At 50.2% G+C, this 26,646-nt stretch overlaps 1 protein-coding gene across 1 annotated transcript in view; it reads right to left on the reverse strand.

Annotated features, from left to right (window-relative positions):
* Window positions 1–21,948: 21,948 nt before the first annotated feature.
* Window positions 21,949–26,646, reverse strand: part of LOC132834616 (perforin-1-like) — a 7,199-nt gene continuing 2,501 nt past the window's right edge. The window contains exon 2 of the mRNA XM_060853514.1: window positions 21,949–23,948. Within this exon, the coding sequence (XP_060709497.1) occupies window positions 22,185–23,906 (1,722 nt within the window). The 5' untranslated portion in view covers window positions 23,907–23,948 and the 3' untranslated portion in view covers window positions 21,949–22,184. The remainder of the gene's footprint in view (window positions 23,949–26,646) is intronic.

Raw genomic sequence — 26,646 nt, forward strand, 5'->3', positions numbered from 1 at the left:
GAATGGGAAGGGGTTTGCGTCCATTGGGATTGTATAAAGTGGGATTGAAAGCGAAGGGGATTGAGTCCATTGGGATAGTTTAGAGTGGGTGTGAATGGAAGGGGTTTGAGTCTGTTGGGACTGTGTAGAGTGGGAGTGAATAGGAAAGGGTTTGTGTCACTTGGAGTTGTGTAGTTTGGGAGTGAATGGGAAGGGGTTTGATTCCATTGGGATTGTGTAGATTGAGATTGAAGGGGTAGGGGTTTTTGTTCATTGGGATTAAGGACAGTGGGAGCGAATGGGAAGCGGTTTGAGTCCGTTGGAAATGTGTAGAGTGGGAGTGAAAGGGAAGGGGATTGAGTCCATTGGGATTGTGTAGGCTGGGAGTGACTGGGAAGGGATTTAATTCTGTTGGGATTGTGTAGAATGAGAAAGAATGAGAAGGGGTTTGCGCCCATTGGGATTGTGTAGAGTGGGAGTGAATAGGAAAGGGTTTGTGTCACTTGGAGTTGTGTAGTTTGGGAATGAATGGGAAGGGGTTTGATTCCATTGGGATTGTGTAGCGAGGCAGTGAATGAGAAGGGGTTTAGGTACATTGGGATTGTGTAGACTGGGAGTGAATGGGAAGGGGATTGTGTCAATTGAGATTGTGTAAAGAGGGAGTGAAAACGAAGGGTTTTGAGTCCGTTGGGATTATGTAGAGTGGGAGTGAATGGGTAGGGGTTTCAGTCCAATGGGATTGTGCAGAGTGGGAGTGATTGGGAAGGGGTTTGAGTCCATTGGGATTGTGTGGAGTGGGAGAGAATCGGAATGGGATTAATCCCATTGCGATTGTGCAGAGTGAGTTTGAATGGGAAGGGGAGTATGTCCATTGGGATTGTCTAAAGTGGGATTGAAAGCGAAGGGGTTTGAGTCCGTTGGGGTTGTGTAGAGTGGGATTGAGGGGAAAGGGTTTGAGACCATTGGGATTTTGTCGAGTGGGAGTAAATGAAAAGGGGATTATGCCCATTGGGATTGTGTAAAGAGGGAGTAAAAGGGAAGGGGTTTGAATCCTTTGGGAATGTGTAGAGTGGGAGCGTTTGGGAAGGGGTTTGAGTCCTTTAGGAATGTGTAGAGTGGGAGCGTTTGGGAAGGGGTTTGAGTCCGTTGGAGTTGTGTAGTGTGGAAGTGAATGGGAAGGGGTGTGACTGCATTGGGATTGTGTAGAGTTTGGAGTGAATGGGAAGGGGTTTGAGTCCGTTGGGATTGTGTAGAGTGGGAGCGAATGGGAAGGGGCTTGAGTCTGTTGGGATTGTGAACGGCGGGAGCAAATTGGAAGGGGTTTGATTCCATAGGGAATGTGTAGAGTGGGAGCGAATGGGAAGGGGTTCGTGTCCATTGGGTTTGAGTAGAAAGGGAGTGAATAGGAAGGCGGTTGATTCCGTTGGACTTGTGTAGAGTAGGAGTGAATGGGAAAGGGTTGAATCCGTTCGGATTGTGTAGACTTGGAATGAATGGGAAGGCGTTTGGGTCCTTTGGGATTGTGTAGATTGGGAGTGAATGGGAAGGGCTTTGAATCCGTTGGGATAGTATAGAGTGGGAATGAATGGGAAGGGCTTTGAGTTCGTTGGACTTATGTAGAGTGGGAGCAAGTCTGAAGGGGTTTGATTCCGTTGGGATTGTTTGGACTGAGAGTGACTGGGAAGGGGTCTGAGTCCGTTGAGATTGTGTGGCGTGGTAATGAATGGAATAGGGTTTTGGGTCCTTTGGGATTGTGTTGAGTGGGAGTGAATGGGAAGGGGTTTGTGTCCATTGAGATTGTGTATGGAGGTAGAGAATGGGATGGCTTTTGAGTCCATTGGAATTAGGTAGAGTGGAAATGAACGTGAAGGGGTGTGAGTCCATTGTGATTGTGTCGAGTGGGATTGAAGGGGAAAGGGTTTGAGTCCATTGGGATTGTGTAGAATGTGAGAGAATGGGAAGGGGTTTGAGTCCGTTGGGAATGTTTAGAGTGTAAGTGAATGGGATGGGGATTGAGTCCATTGGGATTGTGTAGAGTGGGAGTGAATGGGAAGGGGTTTGTGTCCATTGGGATTGTGTAGAGTGGGAGTGAATGGGAAGGGGTTTGAGTGACTTGGAATTGTGTAGTTTAGGAATGAATGGCCAGGGGTATGAGTCTATTGTGACTGTGTAGAGTGGAAGTGAATGGGTAGGGGTTTGAGTCTGTTGGGATTGCGTAGAGTGGGACCGAATGGGAAGTGGTTTGATTCCATCGGGATTGTGTAGAATGGGAGTGAATGGCAAGGGGTTTGAGTCCGTTGGGAATGTGTAGAGTGTGAGCGAAAGGGATGGGGATTGAGTTCATTGGGATTGTGTAGAGTGGGAGTGAATGAGAAGGGTTTGTGTCCATTGGGATTGTGTCGAGTCGAAGTGAATGATCACGGGTTTGAGTCCGCTGGAATTGTGCAGAGAGGGTGTGAATGAGAAGGGGTTAAAGTACATTGGGGTTGTGTAGAGTGGGATTTAAGGGGAAGGGTTTTGCGCCCATTGGGATTACGTAGAGTGAGAGTGAATGGGAAGGAGATTGTGTCCATTGGGGTTGTTTAGACTGGGAGTGAATGGAAAGGGGTTTTTGGAACATTGGGATTGTGTAAAGAGGGAGTGAATGGAAAGGGGATTGAGTCCATTGGGATTGGGTAGAATGGGAGTGAATTGGAAGGGGTTCGAGTCCATGGGGATTGTGTAGAGTGGGAGTGAATGGGAAGAGGTTTGAGTCCGTTGGGATTGTGTAAGGTGGGAGTGAACGGGAAGGTGTTTGACTCCATTGGGATTGTGTAAGGTGGGAGTGATTGGGAATGGGTTTGAGTTTGTTGGCACTGTGTAGAGTTGGCGTGAATGGGAAGGGGATTGAGTCCATCGGGATTGGGTAGAATGGGAGTGAATTGGAAGGGGTTCGAGTCCATAGGAATTGTGTAGAGTGGGAGTGAATGGAAAGGGGTTTGAGTCCGTTGGGATTGTGAAGAATGGGAGTGAATGGAAAGGGGTTTTTGGAACATTGGGATTGTGTAAAGACGGAGTGAATGGAAAGGGGATTGAGTCCATTGGGATTGGGTAGAATGGGAGTGAATGGGAAGGGGTTCGAGTCCATGGGGATTGTGTAGAGTGGAAGTGAATGGGAAGTGGTTTGAGTCCATTGGGATTGTGTAGAAAGGGAGTGAATGGGAAGGTGTTTGACTCCATTGAGATTGTGTAAGGTGGGAGTGATTGGGAATGGGTTTGAGTCTGTTGGCACTGTGTAGAGTTGGCCTGAATGGGAAGGGGATTGAGTCTATTGGGATTGAGTAGAATGGGAATGAATTGGAAGGGGTTCGAGTTCATGGGGATTGTGTAGAGTGAGAGTGAATTGGAAGGGGTTTGAGTCCGTTGGGATTGCTTAGAGTGGGAGTGAATGGGAAGGGGATTGTGTCCTTTGGGATCGTGGGAAGTGGGTGTGAAAGTGAAGGGGTTTCAGTCGGTTGGGGTTGTGTAGAGTGGGAGGGAATCGGAAGGGGATTGAGTCCATTAGGATTGTTTAGGGTGGGAGTGAATGGGAAGAGGTTTGAGTTCATTGTGATTGTGTAGAGTGGAAGTGAATAGGTAGGGCTTTGACTCTGTTGGGACTGTGTAGAGTTGGACCGAATGGGAAGGGGATTGAGTCCATCGGGATTGTGTAGAATGGGAGTGAATGGGAAGGAGTTTGAGTCCATTGTGATTGTGTTATGTGGAAGTGAATGGGTAGGGGTTTGAGTCTGGTGGAATTGTGTAGATTGGGACCAAATGGGAAGGGGATTGAGTCCATTGGGATTGTGTAGAATGGGAGTGAATGGGATGGGGATTGAGTCCATTGGGATTGTGTAGAGTGGGAGTGAATGGGAAGGGTTTTGCATCCATTGGGATTGTGTAGAGTTGAAGTGAATTGTAATGGGTTTGAGTCCGCAGGAATTGTGTAGAAAGGTGTGAATGAGAAGGAGTTAAAGTACATTGGGGTTGTGTAGAGTGGGATTGAAGGGGAAGGGTTTTGCGCCCATTGGGATTACGTAGAGTGGGAGTGAATGGGAAGGGGATTGTGTCCATTGGGGTTGTTTAGAGTGGGAGTGAATGGGAAGGGGTTTGAGTCCGTTGGGATTGTGTAGAGTACGAGTGAATGGGAAGGGGTTTGTGTCCATTGGGGTTGTGTAGAGTGGGAGTGAATAGAAAGGGTTTGAATCCGTTGAGATTGTGTAGAGTGGTTGTGAATGGAAAGGGGTTTGGGTCCGTTGGGATTGTGTAGAGTCGGAGTGAATGGGAAGGGGTTTTAGTCCATTTGGATTATGTGGAGTGGGAGTGAATGGGAAGTGGTTTGAGACGATTGGGATTATGTAGAGTTGGAGTGAATGGGAAGGGGAGTATGTCATTGAGATTGTATAAAGTGGGATTGAAAGCGAAGGGGATTGTGGGATTACGTAAAGAATGAATGGGAAGGGGTTGGAGGCCATTGGTATTGTGGAGAGTGGGATTGAAGGGGAAGGGGTTTGCTTCCATTGGGATTCTTTAGAGTGGGAGTGAATGGGAAGGGGTTTGAGCCCATTGTGATTGTGTAGAGTGGGAGTGAATGGGAAGGCGATTGAGTCCATTGGGATTGTGTGGAGTGGGAGTGAATGGGAAGGGGTTTGTGTCCTTTGGGATCGTGTGAAGTGGGTGTGAAAGTGAAGGGGTTTCAGTCGGTTGGGGTTGTGTAGAGTGTCAGAGAATCGGAAGGGGGATTATTTCCAATTTGATTTTGTAGAGTGGGAGTGAATGGGAAGGGGTTTGCGTCCATTGGGATTGTATAAAGTGGGATTGAAAGCGAAGGGGATTGAGTCCATTGGGATAGTTTAGAGTGGGTGTGAATGGAAGGGGTTTGAGTCTGTTGGAACTGTGTAGAGTGGGAGTGAATGAGAAGGGGTTGTGTCACTTGGAGTTGTGTAGTTTGGGAGTGAATGGGAAGGGGTTTGATTCCATTGGGATTGTGTAGATTGAGATTGAAGGGTAGGGGTTTTTGTTCATTGGGATTAAGGACAGTGGGAGCGAATGGGAAGCGGTTTGAGTCCGTTGGAAATGTGTAGAGTGGGAGTGAAAGGGAAGGGGATTGAGTCCATTGGGATTGTGTAGGCTGGGAGTGACTGGGAAGGGATTTAATTCTGTTGGGATTGTGTAGAATGAGAAAGAATGAGAAGGGGTTTGCGCCCATTGGGATTGTGTAGAGTCGGAATGAATGGGAAGGGGTTTGAGTCCGCTGGAATTGTGTAGCGAGGGAGTGAATGAGAAGGGGTTTAGGTACATTGGGATTGTGTAGACTGGGAGTGAATGGGAAGGGGATTGTGTCAATTGAGATTGTGTAAAGTGGGAGTGAAAACGAAGGGTTTTGAGTCCGTTGGGATTATGTAGAGTGGGAGTGAATGGGTAGGGGTTTCAGTCCAATGGGATTGTGCAGAGTGGGAGTGATTGGGAAGGGGTTTGAGTCCAGTGGGATTGTGTGGAGTGGGAGCGAATTGGAATGGGATTAATTCCATTGTAATTGTGTAGAGTGAGAGTGAATGGGAAGGGGAGTATGTCCATTGGGATTGTCTAAAGTGGGATTGAAAGCGAAGGGGTTTGAGTCCATTGGGGTTGTGTAGAGTGGGTGAGAATTGGAAGGCGATTGAGTCCATTGGGATTCCGTAGAGTGGGAGTGAATGGGAAGGGAATTGTGTCTATTGGGATTATACAAAGTTGAAGTGAAAGGGAAGGGGTTGAGTCCATTGCGATTGTGTAGAGTGGGATTGAAGGGGAAAGGGTTTGAGACCATTGGGATTATGTCGAGTGGGAGTAAATGAAAAGGGGATTGTGCCCATTGGGATTGTGTAAAGAGGGAGTGAAAGGGAAGGGGTTTGAGTCCATTGGGAATGTGTAGAGTGGGTGCGTTTGGGAAGGGGTTTGAATCCTTTGGGAATGTGTAGAGTGGGAGCGTGTGGGAAGGGGTTTGCGTCCGTTGGAGTTGTGTAGTGTGGAAGTGAATGGGAAGGGGAGTGAGTGCATTGGGATTGTGTAGAGTTGGAGTGAATGGGAAGGGGTTTCAGTCCGTTGGGATTGTGTCGAGCGTGAGCGAATGGGAAGGGCCTTGAGTCTGTTGGGATTGTGCACGGCAGGAGCAAATTGGAAGGGGTTTGATTCCATAGGGAATGTGTAGATTGGGAGCGAATGGGAAGGGGTTTGTGTCCATTGGGTTTGCGTAGAGAGGGAGTGAATGGGAAGGCGGATGATTCCGTTGGACTTGTGTTGAGTAGGAGTGAATGGCAAAGGGTTGAATCCGTTCGGATTGTGTAGACTGGGAATGAATGGGAAGGCGTTTGGGTCCTTTGGGATTATGTAGATTGGGAGTGAATGGGAAGGGTTTTGAATCCGTTGGGATAGTATAGAGTGGGAATGAATGGAAAGGGTTTTGAGTTCGTTGGACTTATGCAGAGTTGGAGGGAGTCTGAAGGGTTTGGATTCCGTTGGGATTGTTTAGAGTGACAGTGACTGGGAAGGGGTCTGAGTCCGTTGGGATTGTATGGAGTGGCAATGAATGGAATGGGGTTTCGGGTTCTTTGGGATTGTGTTGAGTGGGAGTGAATGGGATGGGGTTTGTGTCCATTGTGATTGTGTAGAGTGGGATTGCAGGGGAAAGGGTTTGAGACCATTGGGATTCCGTAGAGTGGGAGTGAATGGGAAGGGGATTGTGTCCATTGGGTTTGAGTAGAAAGGGAGTGAATGGGAATGTGTTTGATTCCGTTGGACTTGTGTTGAGTGGGAGTGAATGGGAAAGGGTTTGTGTCCATTGAGATTGTGTATAGAGGTAGAGAATGGGATGGGTTTTGAGTCCATTGGAATTAGGTAGAGTGGGAATGAATGGGAAGGTGTTTGAGTGCGGTCGAATTGCGTAGGGTGGGAGTGATTGGGAAGGGGTTTGAGTCCATTGGGATTGTGTGGAGTGGGAGAGAATCGGAATGGGATTAATTCCATTGCTATTGTGCAGAGTGAGATTGAATGGGAAGGTGAGTATGTCCATTGGGATTGTCTAAAGTGGGATTGAAAACGAAGGGGTTTGAGTCCGTTGGGATTATAAAGAGTGGGTGAGAATTGGAAGGCGATTGAGTCCATTGGGATTCCGTAGAGTGGGAGTGAATGGGAAGGGAATTGTGTCCATTGGGATTATGCAAAGTCGAAGTGAAGGGGAAGGGGTTGAGTCCATTGCGATTGTGTAGAGCGGGATTGAAGGGGAAAGGGTTTGAGACCATTGGGATTGTGTCGAGTGGGAGTGAATGAAAAGGGGATTCTGCCCATTGGGATTGTGTAAAGAGGGAGTGAAAGGGAAGGGGTTTGAGTCCTTTGGGAATGTGTAGAGTGGGAGCGTTTGGGAAGGGGTTTGAGTCCGTTGGAGTTTTGTAGTGTGGAAGTGAATGAGAAGGAGTGTGACTGCATTGGGATTGTGTAGAGTTGGAGTGAATGGGAAGGGGTTTGAGTCCGTTGGGATTGTGTAGAGCATGAGTGAATGGGAAGGGCCTTGAGTCAGTTGGGATTGTGCACGGCGGGAGCAAATTGGAAGGGATTTGATTCCATAGGGAATGTGTAGAGTGGGAGCGAATGGGAAGGGGTTTGTGTCCATTGGGTTTGAGTAGAAAGGGAGTGAATGGGAAGGCGTTTGATTCCGTTGGACTTGTGTAGAGTAGGAGTGAATGGGAAAGGGTTTGAATTCGTTCAGATTGTGTAGAGTGGGAATGAATGGGAAGGCGTTTGGGTCCTTTGGGATTGTGTAGATTGGGAGCAAAAGCGAAGGGGTTTGATTCCGTTGGGATAGTATAGAGTGGGAATGAATGGGAAGGGGTTTGAGTCCTTTGGGAATGTGTGCAGTGGGAGCATGTGGGAAGGGGTTTGAGTCCGTTGGAGTTGTGTAGCGTGGAAGTGAATGTGAAGGGGTGTGACTGCATTGGGATTGTGTAGAGTTGGAGTGAATGGGAAGGAGTTTGAGTCCATTGGGATTGTGTAGAGCATGAGTGAATGGGAAGGGGCTTGAGTCTGTTGGGATTGTGCACGGCAGGAGTGAATTGGAAGGGGTTTGATTCCATAGGGAATGTGTAGAGTGGGAGCGAATGGGAAGGGGTTTGTGTCCATTGGGTTTGAGTAGAAAGGGAGTGAATGGGAAGGCGTTTGATTCCGTTGGACTTGTGTAGAGTAGGAGTGAATGGGAAAGGGTTTGAATCCGTTCGGATTGTTTAGAGTGGGAATGAATGGGAAGGCGTTTGGGTCCTTTGGGATTGTGTAGATTGGGAGTTAATGGGAAGGGGTTTGATTCCGTTGGGATAGTATAGAGTGGGAATGAAAGGGAAGGGCTTTGAGTTCGTTGGACTTATGTAGAGTTGGAGGGAGTCTGAAGGGGTTTGATTCCGTTGGGATTGTTTAGAGTGAGAGTGACTGGGAAGGGGTCTGAGTCCGTTGGGATTGTATGGAGTGGCAATGAATGGAATGGGGTTTCAGGTTCTTTGGGATTGTGTTGAGTGGGAGTGAATGGGAAGGGGTTTGATTCCGTTGGGATTGTGTAGATTGGGACTGAATGGGAAGGAGTCTGAATCCATTGGAATAGTTTAGAATGGGAGTGAATGGGAAGGGGTTTGGGCCAATTGGGAATGTTTAGAATGGGAGTCAATGGGAAGGGGTTTGCGTCCATTGGGTCTGTGTGGAATATGAGTAAATGCGAGGGGACTTGGTTCCGTTGGAATTCTGTGGAGTGGGAGTGATTGGGAAGGGGTTTGAGTCCGTTGGGAATGTGTAGAGTGGGAGCGTTTGGGAAGGGGTTTGAGTCCGTTGGAGTTTTGTAGTGTGGAAGTGAATGAGAAGGAGTGTGACTGCATTGGGATTGTGTAGAGTTGGAGTGAATGGGAAGGGGTTTGAGTCCGTTGGGATTGTGTAGAGCATGAGTGAATGGGAAGGGCCTTGAGTCAGTTGGGATTGTGCACGGCGGGAGCAAATTGGAAGGGATTTGATTCCATAGGGAATGTGTAGAGTGGGAGCGAATGGGAAGGGGTTTGTGTCCATTGGGTTTGAGTAGAAAGGCAGTGAATGGGAAGGCGTTTGATTCCGTTGGACTTGTGTAGAGTAGGAGTGAATGGGAAAGGGTTTGAATTCGTTCAGATTGTGTAGAGTGGGAATGAATGGAAAGGCGTTTGGGTCCTTTGGGATTGTGTAGATTGGGAGCAAATGCGAAGGGGTTTGATTCCGTTGGGATAGTATAGAGTGGGAATGAATGGGAAGGGGTTTGAGTCCTTTGGGAATGTGTGCAGTGGGAGCATGTGGGAAGGGGTTTGAGTCCGTTGGAGTTGTGTAGCGTGGAAGTGAATGTGAAGGGGTGTGACTGCATTGGGATTGTGTAGAGTTGGAGTGAATGGGAAGGAGTTTGAGTCCATTGGGATTGTGTAGAGCATGAGTGAATGGGAAGGGGCTTGAGTCTGTTGGGATTGTGCACGGCAGGAGTGAATTGGAAGGGGTTTGATTCCATAGGGAATGTGTAGAGTGGGAGCGAATGGGAAGGGGTTTGTGTCCATTGGGTTTGAGTAGAAAGGGAGTGAATGGGAAGGCGTTTGATTCCGTTGGACTTGTGTAGAGTAGGAGTGAATGGGAAAGGGTTTGAATCCGTTCGGATTGTTTAGAGTGGGAATGAATGGGAAGGCGTTTGGGTCCTTTGGGATTGTGTAGATTGGGAGTTAATGGGAAGGGGTTTGATTCCGTTGGGATAGTATAGAGTGGGAATGAAAGGGAAGGGCTTTGAGTTCGTTGGACTTATGTAGAGTTGGAGGGAGTCTGAAGGGGTTTGATTCCATTGGGATTGTTTAGAGTGAGAGTGACTGGGAAGGGGTCTGAGTCCGTTGGGATTGTATGGAGTGGCAATGAATGGAATGGGGTTTCAGGTTCTTTGGGATTGTGTTGAGTGGGAGTGAATGGGAAGGGGTTTGATTCCGTTGGGATTGTGTAGATTGGGACTGAATGGGAAGGAGTCTGAATCCATTGGAATAGTTTAGAATGGGAGTGAATGGGAAGGGGTTTGGGCCAATTGGGAATGTTTAGAATGGGAGTCAATGGGAAGGGGTTTGCGTCCATTGGGTCTGTGTGGAGAATGAGTAAATGCGAGGGGACTTGGTTCCGTTGGAATTCTGTGGAGTGGGAGTGATTGGGAAGGGGTTTGAGTCCGTTGGGATTGTATGGAGTGGCAATGAATGGAATGGGGTTTCGGGTTCTTTGGGATTGTGTTGAGTGGGAGTGAATGGGAAGGGGTTTGGTTCCGTTGTGATAGTATAGATTGGGAATGAATGGGAAGGGGTTTTAATTCCGTTGGAATTATTTAGAGTGGTAGTGAATGGGAAGGGATTTGAGTCCGTTGGGATTGTGCAGAGTGGGAGTGAATGGAAAGGAGCTGTGTCCGCTGGAATTGTGTAGAGAGGGAGTGAATGGGAAGGGGCTTAAGTCCATTGGGATTGTGAAGTATGGGAGTGAATGGGAAGGCGATTTGAGTTGATTAGGATTGAGTAGAGTGGGAGGGAATGGGAAGGGTTTCGAATCCATTGGGATTGTGTAGAGTGGGAGTCAATGGAAAGAGGTGTGAGTACATTGGGATTGTGTAGACTTGGAGTGAATGGGAAAGGGTTTGAATCCATTCGGATTGTGTAGAGTGGGAATGAATGGGAAGGCGTTTGTGTCCTTTGGGATTGTGTAGATTGGGAGTTAATGGGAAGGGGTTTGAATCCGCTGGAATTATGTAGAGTGGGAGGGAGTCTGAAGGAGTTTAATTCCGTTGGGATTGTTTGGACTGAGAGTGACTGGGAAGGGGTTTGAATCCGTTGGGATTGTATGGAGTGGCAATGAATGGAATGAGGTTTCGGGTCCTTTGGGATTGTGTTGAGTGGGAGTGAATGGGAAGGGGTTTGATTCCGTTGGGATTGTGTAGATTGGGACTGAATGGGAAGGGGTCTGAATCCGTTGGAATAGTTTAGAGTGGGAGTGAATGGGAAGGGGTTTGGGCCAATTGGGGATGTTTAGAATGGGAGTGAATGGGAAGGGGTTTGCGTCCATTGGGTCTGTGTGGAGAATGAGTAAATGCGAGGGGACTTGGTTCCGTTGGAATTCTGTAGAGTGGGAGTGATTAGGAAGGGGTTTGAGTCCGTTGGGATTGTATGGAGTGGCAATGAATGGAATGGGGTTTCAGGTTCTTTGGGATTGTGTTGAGTGGGAGTGAATGGGAAGGGGTTTGATTCCGTTGGGATTGTGTAGATTGGGACTGAATGGGAAGGAGTCTGAATCCATTGGAATAGTTTAGAGTGGGAGTGAATGGGAAGAGGTTTGGGCCAATTGGGAATGTTTAGAATGGGAGTCAATGGGAAGGGGTTTGCGTCCATTGGGTCTGTGTGGAGAATGAATAAATGCGAGGGGACTTGGTTCCGTTGGAATTCTGTAGAATGGGAGTGATTGGGAAGGGGTTTGGTTCTGTTGTGATAGTATAGGTTGGGAATGAATGGGAAGGGGTTTTAATTCCATTGGAATTATTTAGAGTGGTAGTGAATGGGAAGGGATTTGAGTCCGTTGGGATTGTGCAGAGTGGGAGTGAATGGAAAGGAGTTGTGTCCGCTGGAATTGTGTAGAGAGGGAGTGAATGGGAAGGGGCTTAAGTCCATTGGGATTGTGAAGTATGGGAGTGAATGGGAAGGCGATTGAGTCGATTAGAATTGAGTAGAGTGGGAGGGAATGGGAAGGCTTTCGAATCCATTGGGATTGTGTAGAGTGGGAGTCAATGGGAAGGGGTTTGAGTCCGTTGGAATTGTGTAGAGTGGGATTGAAGGGGATGGGTTTGCGTCCTTGGGATTGTGTAGAGTCGGAGTGAATCGGAAGGGGATTGAGTCCATTGGGATTGTGTAGAGTGGGAGTGAATGGGAAGGGGATTTTTCAATTGGGATTGTGTAAAATGGGAGTGAATGCGAAGGGAATTCAGTCCGTTGGGATTGTGTAGAGGAGGAGAGAATCGGAAGGGGATTGAGTCCATTGGGATTCTGTAGAATCGGAGTGAAATGGAAGGGGTTTGGTATCTTTAGGATTGTGTAGAGTGGGAGTGAATGTGAAATGGTTTGCTTCGATTGTGATTGAGTAGAATGGGAGTGAATGGGAAAGGGTTTGCGTCCGTTGGGATTGTGTAGAGTGGGAGTGAAAGGGAAGGGGTTTGAGTGACTTGGAATTGTGTAGTTTGGGAATGAATGGGAAGGCGTTTGGGTCCTTTGGGATTGTGTAGATTGGGAGTGAAGGGGAAGGGGTTTGTTTCCGTTGGGATATTATAGAGTGGGAATGAATGGAAAGGGCTTTGAGTTCGTTGGATTATGTAGAGTGGGAGGGAGTCTGAAGGGGTTTGACTCCGTTGGGATTGTTTGGACTGAGAGTGACTGGGAAGGGGTTTGAATCCGTTGGGATTGTATGGAGTGGCAATGAATGGAATGGGGTTTCGGGTCCTTTGGGATTGTGTTGAGTGGGAGTGAATGGGAAGGGGGTTGATTCCGTTGGGATTGTGTAGATTGGGACTGAATGGGAAGGAGTCTGAATCCGTTGGAATAGTTTAGAGTGGGAGTGAATGGGAAGGGGTTTGGGCCAATTGGGGATGTTTAGAATGGGAGTCAATGGGAAGGGGTTTGCGTCCATTGGGTCTGTGTGGAGAATGAATAAATGGGAAGGGACTTGGTTCCATTGGAATTCTGTAGAGTGGGAGTGAATGGAAAGGCGTTTGAGTCCGTTGGGATTGTGTTAAGTGGGTGTGAATGGGAAGGGGTTTGATTCCGTTGGGATTGTGTTACGTGGGTGTGAATGGAAAGGGGTTTGATTCCGTTGGGATTATGTTAAGTGGGTGTGAATGGGAAGGGGTTTGATTCCGTTGGGATTATGTTAAGTGGGTGTGAATGGGAAGGGTTTTGAGTCCGTTTGGATTGTGTAGACTGGGAGTGAATGGGAAGGGGTTTGTGTCAATTGAGATTGTGTAGAGAGGGAGAGAATGGGATGGGTTTTGAGTCCATTGGAATTAGGTGGAGTGGAAGTGACCATGAAGGGGTTTTGAGCCCATTGGGATTGTATCGAGTGGGAGTGAATGGGATGGGGTTTGAGTCCATTGGGATTGTGTGGAGTGGGAGAGAATCGGAATGGGATTAATTCCATTGCTATTGTGTAGAGTGAGATTGAATGGGAAGGGGAGTATGTCCATTGGGATTGTCTAAAGTGGGATTGAAAGCGAAGGGGTTTGAGTCCATTGGGGTTGTGTAGAGTGGGTGAGAATTGGAAGGCGATTGAGTCCATTGGGATTCCGTAGAGTGGGAGTGAATGGGAAGGGAATTGTGTCTATTGGGATTATACAAAGTTGAAGTGAAAGGGAAGGGGTTGAGTCCATTGCGATTGTGTAGAGTGGGATTGAAGGGGAAAGGGTTTGAGACCATTGGGATTATGCCGAGTGGGAGTAAATGAAAAGGGGATTGTGCCCATTGGGATTGTGTAAAGAGGGAGTGAAAGGGAAGGGGTTTGAGTCCATTGGGAATGTGTAGAGTGGGAGCGTTTGGGAAGGGGTTTGAGTCCGTTGGAGTTGTGTAGTGTGGAAGTGAATGGGAAGGAGTGTGACTGCATTGGGATTGTGTAGAGTTGGAGTGAATGGGAAGGAGTTTGAGTCCATTGGGATTGTGTAGAGCATGAGTGAATGGGAAGGGGCTTGAGTCTGTTGGGATTGTGCACGGCAGGAGTGAATTGGAAGGGGTTTGATTCCATAGGGAATGTGTAGAGTGGGAGCGAATGGGAAGGGGTTTGTGTCCATTGGGTTTGAGTAGAAAGGGAGTGAATGGGAAGGCGTTTGATTCCGTTGGACTTGTGTAGAGTAGGAGTGAATGGGAAAGGGTTTGAATCCGTTCGGATTGTGTAGAGTGGGAATGAATGGGAAGGCGTTTGGGTCGTTTGGGAATGTGTAGATTGGGAGTTAATGGGAAGGGGTTTGATTCCGTTGGGATAGTATAGAGTGGGAATGAATGGGAAGGGCTTTGAGTTCGTTGGACTTATGTAGAGTCGGAGGGAGTCTGAAGGGGTTTGATTCCGTTGGGATTGTTTAGAGTGAGAGTGACTGGGAAGGGATTTGAGTCCGTTGGGATTGTATGGAGTGGCAATGAATGGAATGGGGTTTCGGGTTCTTTAGGATTGTGTTGAGTGGGAGTGAATGGGAAGGGGTTTGATTCCGTTGGGATTGTGTAGATTGGGACTGAATGGGAAGGAGTCTGAATCCATTGGAATAGTTTAGAGTGGGAGTGAATGGGAAGGGGTTTGGGCCAATTGGGAATGTTTAGAATGGGAGTCAATGGGAAGGGGTTTGGTTCTGTTGTGATAGTATAGGTTGGGAATGAATGGGAAGGGGTTTTAATTCCATTGGAATTATTTAGAGTGGTAGTGAATGGGAAGGGATTTGAGTCCGTTGGGATTGTGCAGAGTGGGAGTGAATGGAAAGGAGTTGTGTCCGCTGGAATTGTGTAGAGAGGGAGTGAATGGGAAGGGGTTTGAGTCCGTTGGCATTGTTCAGAGTGGTAGCAAATGGGAAGGTGTTTGTGTCCATTGGGATTGTTTAGTATGTGTATGAATGGGAAGGGGATTGAGTCCATTGGGATTACGTAGAGTGGGAGTGAATGGGAAGGGGATTGAGTCCATTGGGATTGTGTAGAGTGGGGATGAATGGGAAGGGTTTGAGTCCGTTGGTACTGTGTAGGGTGGGAGCGAATGAGAAGGTGTTTGAATCCGTCGTGGTTGTGTAGAGTGCGAGCGAATGGGAAGGGGTTTGCGCCCATTGGGACTGCGTAGATGGGGACTGAATGGGAAGGGGTAAAAACAATGACTGCAGATGCTGGAAACCAAATTCTGGATGAGAGGTGCTGGAGAGCACAGCAGTTCAGGCAGCATCCGTGGAGCTGTAAGAATGACGTGTCAGGCAAAAGCCTTCCTGATGAATGGCCTTTTGCCTGAAACATCGATTTTACTCCTCCTTGGATGCTGCCTGAACTGCTGTGCTCTTCCAGCACCACTAATCCTGAATGGGAAGGGGTTTGAGTTCATTGGGATTGTGCAGTGTGGGAGTGAACATGTAGGCATTTTTGTCTAGTAGAATTGTATAGAGAGGGAGTGAATGAGCAGGAGGTTGTGTCCATTCGGATTCAGTTTAGTTGGAGTGAAAGGGAATGGGGTTTGGGTCCATAGCGATGGTGTAGAGTGGGAGTGAATGGGTGGCGATTAGGATCCATTGGGATGGTGTGCAGTGGGTGTGAATGTGAAGGGGTGTGGGCCCATTTGGATTGTGTAGAATGAGAGCGAACAGGAAAGGGTATTGTTCCATTGGGATCACGTAGAGTGTGAGTGAATGGGATAGATGCTAGGTATGGATTGAAAGCTATTGGGATTTTGTAGAGTTGAAATGTATGCAAAGGGTTTGGAGTCCATTGGGATTATACAGTATGGATGAGGACAGGAAGGGGTTTATCGTCCAATAGGGATTATCGAGTGGGTGTGTCCAGGAAGAGGAATGGGTCCAGAACTGGATAGATTGACATGAATTGATTAGAATTCCTGTCCAGTTGGGATTGTATAGAAAGTGGGAGTTTTGGGACGTTTCAGTTGGACTAAAAGGGATTGTGTTTCCATCCATTAGGATTTCAAAGACTTCGAGTAAAAGGGAAACGGTTTGGATCCAGTAGGATATGGCTGAGTGAGAGAATTTCAGAAGGCATCTTGGTGGGGTGTGGAATTGCAAAGTGTTTTGGTTCCAACTGGGTTTGTCGAATGGGATTGAATTGAAAGGGGTTTGAATCCCTTTCAATTGAGATTGCGTGGATTGGGATTGAACAGCAAAGGTATGGATTCTTGCAAAATGGAAGCGAACAGGACAAGGCGTAGGACCACATGGATTTATGGATAGCAGTTGAATGGGAAGTGGTTAAGATCGATTGGGACAGTATGGTGAGGGAGTGAACAGGAAGTGTTTAAAACCTTTGAGCTTGTGTAGCGTGGAACTGAATGAGAAGAGGCGAGGGACAGTTGCTACAGTGTGGGGTGAGATTGAATAATTACAGGTTTAAGACCATTAGGGATTGGGTCAAGTGAAAGGGGCAAGGTGTTCTTTGGGATTGTGCAGATCGGGGGTGAACAGGAAGGGTTTCGTGTCCATTGGGATTGTGTCGGGTGGGAGTGAACGGGAATATGTTTGTGCTCTTTGGGATTGTGTAGAATGGGAGAGAATGGGAAGTGGTTTGAGTCCATTGGGAATGTGCAGACTGGGAGTGAAATGGAAGGGGTTTGAGGCCATGGGGAAGGTGTAGAGTGGGATTGCGTGAGAAGGGGTTTGTGTCCATTGGGATTGTGTAGAGTGGGAGTGAGTGGGAAGGGGTTTGGGTTCATTGGGAATGTGTAGAGTGGGAGTGTGTGGGAAGGGGTTTGACTCCATTGGGAATTTGTAGAATGGGAGTGAGTGGGAAGGGTGTTGAGTCCATTGGGAATGTGTAGAGTGGGAGTGAAATGGAAGGGGTTTGAATACTTTAGGAATGAGTAAAGTGGAGTGAAATGGAAGAGGTTTTAGTACTTTGGGAATGTGTTGAGTGAAAGTACGTGGGAAGGGGCTTGAGTCCATTAGGAATGTTAGACTGTAAGTGAAATGGAAGGGGTTTGAGTACTTTAGGAATGTATAGTGGGAGAGAATCAGAAGATGCTTGAGTCCATTGGGAATGTGTCGACTGGGAGTGAAATAGAAGGGGTTTGAGTACTTTAAGATTGTGCAGAGTGGGAGTGAATGGGAAGGGTGTGAGTCCATTCAGCTTCTGCAGAATGGGAGTGTATGTGAGGTCGATGGAGTCTATTATGATTGTGCGGAGCGGGAATGAATTGGGATTGTGTGTGGTTAGAGTGAAAGAAAAGTGATCCGTGCCCATTGTGATTCTGCACAGAGGCAGTAAGTGGAAAGCGATGTCTTTCTAGAAGCCTTGAGTGAAGTGGAAGTGAATAGCAAGGGAATGATACCTTTGGCAGAGAGTAGAGCGGCTGTGAATGAGAAGGAGTTTGTGAGCATTGAAATTCAGCACAATTGGAGACACGGGAAGGTGCATGAGCCTATTGGGACTGCGCAAGTGAGGGATCTGCGTCCATAAGGATTGTGGAGAGAGAGAGTGAACGAGAAGGGGTTTGTGTCCATTGGGATTCCGTAGAGTGGGAGTGAATGGCTGGCTTATGTGTAGAGTGGGAGCAAATGGGACAGATGCGAGAGTTGTTTGGATAGCGTTGAGTAGATGTGTTCGTGGAGCCATTGGGATTGTGTAGGGTTGGAATGTAGGCACAGGGTTTGGGCTCCATTAGGATTCTAGGGGATGGGACAGAAGGGGAAGGGGCTTGAAGTCCAACAGGAAATTGTCATGCGGGAATGTCCATGAAGGGCGTTGAGCCCATCACTGTGTAGAATGACGTTGAATTGATGAGGATTTCTAGTTGGGATTGTGAAAGGGAAAGATCAGGACCGTTTAATTTCTGTAGGATTCAACTGAAAGGGATCCATTAGGATTTTGAAGACTTCAAGGGAAAAGGGAGCGGTTTGGATCCAGTGGGATATTGTTGAGTGGGACTATTTAAGAAGACATCTGGCTCCATTGGTGTGATGTAGAATTGCAACGAACGTGGAGTGTTTTGGCTCCAATTAGGATTGTGTCGTGTGGGAGCGAATTGAACGGGGTTTGGACCCTTTGTGATTGAGGGGACTGGGAGTGAACAGGAAGGGTTGAGTCCATCATGATTGTATCAAGCAGGAGTGACCAGGAAGGGGGTTGTATACATTGGGATCGTGTAGGGCGGGAGTGAACAGGAAAGGGGACAGTCCATTGGGATTGTGCAGAATGGGAGCAAATGCAAAGGAGTGTATATCCCGTGGGATTTTCTAGAGTAGGAGTGAATGGGGGGGGTGGGGGGTTGAGTCCATTGGGATTATGTAATGGGGGAGCGATTGGGAAGGAATTTGAATCTATATGGATTGTGTAGAATGGGATTGAGTGGGAAGGGGTTTGAATCCATGGGGTACGTGTAGAGCAGGAGTGAATGGGAATGGGTAATGGGTCCATTGGGATTGGGCAGAATGACAGCAAACAGGAAGAGGCTTTGGTCCATTGGGATAGTATAGAGTGTGTTGTGAAAGGGAATGTTTTGGTAAGGGAATGTTTCTGTATAATGGGACTGAGAGAGATCATGAGATAATCCATTAGGATTATGAAGACTTTGATGAAAGGGTAGGGGTTTGGATCCAGTTGGATTTGTTGAGTGAGAGCATTTAGGAAGGTATATAGTTCCAGTGGTGCAGTGGAGCAACTTATTTATAGAGAGAGAGAAAGAGAGCAAGAAGAGAAGAGAGAGTGTGGGAGAGAGAGAGAGAGACAGAGAGTGCAAGGTGGACAGAGAGAGAGAGAGGCAGGAGACAGAGAGTGGGGAAGAGAGAAAGAGAGAGGGGGGAGAGAGGGAGAGAGGCAGGAGACAGAGAGTGGGGAAGAGAGAAAGAGAGAGGGGGGAGAGAGGGAGAGAGAGACTGGGAGGGGAAAGATAGCTCCCCTCTTGAAAAGTGCTCCCTGACAGAGAGAGAAGAGTGTGTGTGAGAGAGAGAGAGAGAGAGAGAGTGTCACAGAGATGTACACCCTGGAAACAGACCCCTCAGTCCAACTCGTCCACGCCGATCTAATCTAATCTAGTCCAGTTTACCAGCACTTGGTCCCATATCCCTCCAAACCAAAGGCTACGACAGCGGATGAATGGGCACCACACAGCAATCAACAGACGGGAGGGTTCCCTCCCAGTTGGGGAACACTTCAGCGGTCCAGGACTTTCAGCCTCGGATCTTCGGGTGAACATCCTCCAAGGTGGACTTCGGGACAGGCAGCAGAGGAAAGTGGCCGAGCAGAGGCTGATAGCTAAGTTCAGTACCCATAGGGAGGGCCTCAACTGGGACCTTGGGTTCATGTCACATTACAGGTGACCACCATTGCACTACACACACACACACACACACACACACACACACACACACACACACACACACACACACACACACACAGATATTCCTACACACACACACATGGACACAGGTACACACAGACACCCACACACACCCTTATAGACACACACACTCCCACGCTCGCACATCACCCCCTCGCAAACTTAAGACACTCTGCACCCACTACACATACACACACACACATACATACACACACACACACACAGACATACCACACACACACACACACACACACACACACACACACACACACAGACAAAGACCCACATGCACACATATATTGTGTGGGGTGAATTAATATTACAGAATTACATTGTACTTTGCTCAAAACCTGCATACATTCATGTAGAACTCTGAGCTCAAAAACTGCAGGAATTTATGTACAACTCTGTCATCTCACTTTTGACATTAGAATTAATCTAAACATCAGGTCATAGACAGAGAACACAGGGGGCTAACACCTTCAGCATATTGTCTAGCTATCACCATTGTTAGCAGCTAACCCGAGAACGCAACTTTAAAAAAAAGGGTTTTGTGATTAACACATGAAAGAAGTGACACTATCACTGTATTCTAACAGATGAAAGGCTTAACAATCAATTTTTCAATGTCTAATTTCAGTTACATCACACTAAATGTTTGCTATAAATTCTGTGTTACGATCGAGCGCCCTACTACCACCTGATGGAGGAGCGTCGTTCCGAAAGCTAGTGTGCTTCCAATTAAACCTGTTGGACTATAACCTGGTGTTGGTGTGATTTTTAACTGTGTACACTCCAGTCCAACACCGGCATCTCCAAATTATACCCATCCAGATGCCTTTTAAATGTTGTAATTGTACCAGCCTCCACCACTTCCTCTGGCAGCTCATTCCATACACGTACCACCCTCTGGGTGAAAACGTTACCCCTTAGGCCCCTTTTATATCTTCCCCCTCTCACCCTCAACCTATGACCCTCTAGTTTTGGACTCCCCCCACCCCAGGGGGAAAAGACCTTGTCTATTTACCCTATCCATGTCCCCCCTCATGATGTTATAAACCTCTATAAGGTCACCCCCCCTCAGTCTCCCCCACCCCAGGGGGAAAAGACCTTGTCTATTTACCCTATCCATGTCCCCCCTCATGATTTTAAAAACTTCTATAAGGTCACCTCCTTATCTCCCCCACCCCTGGGGGAAAAGACCTTGTCTATTTACCCTATCCATGTCCCCCCTCATGATTTTATAAACCTCTATAGCCCCTCAGCCTCCAACGCTCCAGGGAAAACAGCCCCAGCCTGTTCAGCCTCTCCCTGTACCTCAAACCCTCCAACATTCTCGCAAATCATTTTCTGAACCATTTCTACGTTTTGCGCCATCCTTTTGATAGGAGGGAGACCGCAACTGCATGCAATATTCCCAAGTCAATGTCCTGCACCGTAGCAATGTGACATCCTGAGACTGAACTCAGTCAGGAGTGTGTTTGCTGGAGGTTCAGGTGAGTGAGGGGGCGGGGCGGGCGCACGTTATGGAAACATATAAAATCTCAGCAGGGGGTGAGGAGAGAGGGGTGGGGGAAACACAGGAAGCAGGAGCTGGGTGAGGGCATGGGCCAAGGTGGGGAGGGCGCAGTCTGAGGGGACGGGACAGGGATGAGCGGAGATATCTTCACCCAAGGGGGGGCGGGGAACCTGTGGGATTCCCTGTTCCCGAATACAGTTGCGTGGGGGAGGGCGGGAATGGTGGGAGGGCTGACATTTCCCAGAATGAATTGGGCACGGATCTTGGGATAGAACATAGAATATAGAACATAGAAAAATACAGCGCAGTACAGGCCCTTCGGCCCTCGATGTTGCGCCGAACGAAGCCTACCTAACCTACACTAGCCCACTAACCTCCATATGCTTATCCAATGCCCGCTTAAATGCCCATAAAGAGGGAGAGTCCACCACTGCTACTGGCAGGGCATTCCATGAACTCACAGCCCGCTGAGTAAAGATTTTTTTTATACTGATTTAGTATCTCTCCAATCTCCTCCGCCTCCACGCACAACTTCCCACTACTATCCTTGACTGGACCAATACCTACCCTCGTCATCCTTTTATTCCTGACATACCAATAGAAAGCCTTTGGGTTTTCCCTAATCCTACCAACTAAGGACTTATCATGTCCCCTCCTTGCTGCTCTTAGCTCTCTCTTTAGATCCTTCCTGGCTATCTTATAACTCTCAATCGCCCCAACTGAACCTTCACGCGTCATCTTTACATAGGCCGCCCTCTTCCCTTTAACAAGGGATTCTAATTCCTTATTAAACCACGGCTCCCTCACAAGACCCTTTACTCCCTGCCTGACTGGTACATACTTATCAAGGACACCCAATAGCTGTTCCTTGAACAATCTCCACATGAAAGGGAACAAAGTTGTGTTTGTCTCTTGAGTGTCTCCTCTTGGGGACAGAGAGTAGGGGAAGCTCACTCGGAACGCTCAGTTGCAAAATTGCTTCCCACCCAAACCCCACCCCCTTTCCTTTGAATCGTGACATTCTTGCAGGTGGGTCCAGATGACTGCAAGGTGAAAAAGCCTGCCCCCACTCAGATTTCCTCGGCTCTTAATTGCGAATTCAGGCTTCTGAGCTACGGGACGGCGAACTTCTCTCGTCGTAAGCTGGTTTTAATTGTGGTTGCTGATCTCGGAGCAGTCAGGCTGATGCGATGTGTGGTTTGGTCAGAGTCAAAACTGTTTTCTTGTCATGTTCCACTCCGTGAATAGATATGAAATCATCTCTGGTTTCTTACCTCGCCTAACCCAACACCCCACCAGCGCAGGCTGAATGCACACCGCAGGCTAAATTGTCGCTCAATCACATTTATTCGAAAAGATAAAGTTCACACAGAGGGTCAATTGGACAATACCATGCTTGAGCTGAAGAGTGGGGGGAGGGGCTGCGAAACACCACCAGGGTTCCCTGAGAGCATGGGGGGTTGGTGGCGAGCGCAAGGCTTGCCATGGCGTACGGGTGCCCCAAAAGCTGCTTTGGGGAGGTGAGGGTGGGACGCTGCACTTGGGTGGTGACGCGGCAGGGGCTCGGGAGATAGGGTCAAGGGTAGACCACGGCGAGGGGGGGCGTGCCGCTGGGGCGGGCGGCAGGCAGGAGCGGGCCGAAGGCCGCGCTGTCAGGCCGGGGGGCGTAATCCTGGCAGGTGGAGCCCCCTAGGTGCGGGAGGCAGGTCAGCGAGACCGCGTAGGTCACCGCGCCGTACTTGAGGTAGCAGACGCTAGGGCGGGCGCCGGCGGCGAGTTGGGGGCACTGGCAGGACCCCAGGAGGTCGTCACGGCTCAACTTCTCGCTGTCCCACACCTCCACGGTCAGGCGGTGCCCGCTGGTCAGCCGCACGGTGCCCAGGTCCAGCTTGGCGTCCCACTTGGGGTTGTTGTTGTCCCACACCACGGGCGTCCTGGCCTGCGCCTGGCCGTACTTAACCACCACGTAGCCGTCGGTGCCCGAGAAGGTGTCACCCCAGAGATCCCGGCCTTCCTTGACCGTGACCACCAGGCGGCCCAGCCCCTTCTCCCCCGGGCAGCAGCTCCGGTCCAACCCGCCGCCCTCCGGGCACAGGCAGGAGCAGGGGCGGCGCGGGTCGCGGTAGGACCCCGGGGGGCAGGGGGCGGCCTGGCCGCACTGGCGTAGGAGGGCGTTGGCGCCCACGTACTCCTCCAGGTAGCGGCGCAGGCTCACGCGGGCGGGGTGGCCCGGCGGCAGCAGGTGGTGCAGGGGGGCCAGGGCGTAGCTGACGGCGCCCGGGTGGGCGGGCAGGCTGTCGGCCCAGCGGGTGAAGACCGCGGCGCCGCCGCCGAAGAAGAGGTCCCGCCCCTGCTGGGCGCGCCCACCCTTCACCTCCGTCTCCCGGTCGCCCAAGGCCTGGTGGACGCTGGCGGCGCCCCCCAAGGCCCGCGCCATCTCCCGGCAGCGGTTGAAGCCGGCCCCGGCCTGGACCACCCCTTCCACGGTGGCGGTGGCCTCCAGTGCCAGGCAGTCCTTCGCCTCCTCGGCCGTGTGGCCCCCTGCCGCCAGCTGGCACGTGCGGAAGGCGGTGACATCCCGCAGGCTCCCGCCCAGCTCCACCGAGCGGAGGTAGTGCGTGCCGTACGCCGCCACCAGCTGGCGGTAGAGGGGGCGGCTGGCATCGGTCAGCTCGCCAGGCAGGTGGGCGAGGGAGCGGGCAAAGTCGGGCGCCAGGGGGGGCTGCTCCCGCACCCGGTAGCGGTAGTAGCGGCACTGGAACCCCTGGCTGGTGAAACCGTAGCGGTCGCTCCTGGCGCGGGTGGCGCCAAACGTCACCACCTTGGACCGGGAGCCAGCCAGCACCAGTTGGGCGCCGGCGTTGGGCCGGAGCGGCAGGTGGAGGTCCGCCCGCCAGTCGTTGGTGAGGGCGGAGCTGGCGGTCTTCACCAGCTCGGCGGCCGAGCGGTAGAGCTGGCTGGAGAGGGCGCGCGAGCAGGAGCTCTGGGCGCGCCAGTCTGCCAGCGCAAGGGGCAGCCGCTGCCGCGCGCCGTCCAGCAGCTCGTTGCGGCACAGCGTGCAGCTGCCGTTGGCCGCGCGCCAGGTGTCCACGTCCACCACGAAGGCCCCGGTGGTCCGCAGGGTCACCACGTCGTAGCCCTCCCCCGCCAGCTGCGCGCCAGGCACAAACGCCGCTGCCTGGCACTCGTCGGCACTGCCCGTCTCACACAGCCCACGGACACCATGGGTGGCCAGGCTGAGCAGCAGGAGGCAGACGAGGGGGAGGGCAGTTGGTCTCGGCCATCTCCCAAGCATCATGGCATCCAACACGCAGTCAATCAGGGACCGGGGATGAGGTGTCTGGGGTGGAGAAAGAGAGAGAGAGAGAGAGAAAGAATCTCACTATCACTTACTTTTCCAAATGCAGCCCCTCCCCCTCCACCGTCACCCACATCCCACCCCAGTTCCCATCAGAACGTCACCTCCAGAGCACGGAAACGGGCTTAGCTCTGGAGGGGGTTGTTTGCACAGCTGTGAAGGGGAGGGATCTATTTGCTGGACTGACATGTTGACGAGCCCACCGGGAGGCGGGGGGGACCTTTTCCCACTGGAAGTTGGCCTATTTTGACAACATGCCGAAATGCTAAGCAGGTTGAACATTCCCTTCCCGATTTGATTCCCTCTCCGCCTCCCCCTTGGATTGGCAGTTTTATGAGCATTAAGAAAAAGGGGAGGTCTTGGATGAAGACAATCTGATTGGCTTAACGTTCAGGGAAAGGGGTTTTTTTGAAGGTTCAGCGGTCTACTGGGAGGGCACTGGTGCTTTGCCCCAAGTTGGTGTGGGTTGGCACTTGATGGGTAAGGGGTCAATGAGAGGGCAGGGCTGGATGGGGATCGGGTGTTGGGTCTGTGGAAACAACAGCACACGGGAGGGGTTGTGTCCCAGGGTGGAATTCTGGGAGGGGACAGAGGGAATCAGAATCCCATCTAACATCAGGAGTTGGAGCAGTTAACAGGGAGCCAGTGGGAAAATATTTACTTCAGAGACTGCTGGTCAGGATCCCTTTATACACAGAAGCTCTCTCTCACTCTGTGTCTGTCTCTCTCTCTCTCTCTCTCCCCCCCTGCAGTCTCTCGCTCTCCTTCCACCCCACTCCCTCACAAACTCTCTCTCTCTACCTCACTCCTCCTCTCTCTCTCTCTCTCTATCTCTCTTCCCCCCCACCACCACCCAGTATCTTTCTCTCTCTCTCTCTCTCTGTCTCCTCTCTAGTCTCTCTCATATTCTCCCACCCCAGTCTTTCTCTCTCTCTCTCCTCCCTCTGCTCTCTATCTCACTCCCTACCTCCAGTCTTGAGCACCGTTTAATCCCAGTCTCTCTTTCGTTCTCGCAGCTCACTCACCTTCTCTCCTCTGTCCCTCTCTCTCCACCATTCCCCACCCCTCCAGTCTCTCTCTCCCCTCTAGTCTCTCCCACACATTCCCACACCCCAGTTCCTCTCCCTCTCCCTCCTCTTTCCCCTTCCACCAAGTATCTCTCTCTCTCTCTCTCCGCCCAGTATTCGTCTCTCTCTCTTTCTGCCCAGTCTCTCTCTCTCTCTCTCTCACACACACACACAAACACACACTCTCCCCCCCCCAACCACCCTTCATCCCCCACCCTCTGTCTCTCTCTAACAGCCTCTCTCTCTCGCCTCCCTCATCTCTCTAACTCACTCTCTCTCGTTCTCTCACCCCAGTCTCTCTCTCTCACCCCCCTCCAACTGTCTCTCTCTCTCTCTCTCTTTAAATGTGTTGTTCATTCAGCCAATCGAAGACACTCTAAACCACGCAGGGCCATTCGACACAGACCCATTCATCCAGCCCTCAATCCCGTGTCTGGGAAAAGGGGCAGGGAGTGGGATTTGGGACACAGAGGAGATTTTTCAGGATGGAGCCTGGAATGGAACAGGTTAGTGCCAGGGAGAGACTGGAGAATCCAGGGTTATACCAGGGACAGGGACAGCACGGGGTTAGATACAGAGTAAAGCTCCCTCTACACTGTCCCCCAATCCCAGGGACAGGGGCAGCACAGGGTTAGATACAGAGTAAAGCTCCCTCTACACTGTCCCCCAATCCCAGGGACAGGGGCAGCACAGGGTTAGATACAGAGTAAAGCTCCCTCTACACTGTCCCCCATCAAACGCTCCCAAGGACAGGAACAGCATAGGGTTAGATACAGAGTAAAGCTTCCTCTACACTGTCCCCCAATCCCAGGGACAGGGGCAGCACAGGGTTGGAGACAGAGTAAAGCTCCCTCTACACTGTCCCCCCCATCAAACACTCCCAGGGACAGGGACAGCATGGGGTTAGATACAGAGTAAAGCTCCCTCTACACTGTCCCCACATCAAACACTCCCAAGGACAGGAACAGCATAGGGTTAGATACAGAGTAAAGCTTCCTCTACACTGTCCCCCAATCCCAGGGACAGGGGCAGCATTGGGTTGGATACAGAGTAAAGCTCCCTATACACGGTCTCCCCATCAAACACTCCCAGGGACAGGGACAGCACGGGGTTAGATACAGAGTAAAGCTCCCTCTACACTGACCCCCATCAAACGCTCCCAGGGACAGGGACAGCACGGGGTTAGATACAGAGTAAAGCTCCCTCTACAATGTCCCCTCCATCAAACACTCCCAAGGACAGGAACAGCATAGGGTTGGATACAGAGTAAAGCTCCCTCTACACTTTCCCCCCCATCAAACACTCCCAGGGACAGGGACAGCATGGGGTTAGATACAGAGTGAAGCTCCCTCTACACTGTCCCCCCATTCCAGGTACAGGGACAGCACAGTGTTAGATACAGAGTAAAGCTCCCTCTACACTGTCCCCCCCATCAAACACTCCCAGGGACAGGGACAGCATGGGGTTAGATACAGAATATGGTGTCCATCTGCAATCACCTCCTGGGTTTCTGTCGATCCCTATAAATCCCCCACGTGAATTCTTTGGATTCTCTCACAACCTCCTCCTGACTCTCTCTGTCCCCCAGTCTGTCTGTCTGTCTGTCTCTCTCT

This window comes from Hemiscyllium ocellatum, chromosome 41 (genome assembly GCF_020745735.1).
Source record: "Hemiscyllium ocellatum isolate sHemOce1 chromosome 41, sHemOce1.pat.X.cur, whole genome shotgun sequence".
Classification (NCBI taxonomy): Eukaryota; Metazoa; Chordata; class Chondrichthyes; order Orectolobiformes; family Hemiscylliidae; genus Hemiscyllium; species Hemiscyllium ocellatum.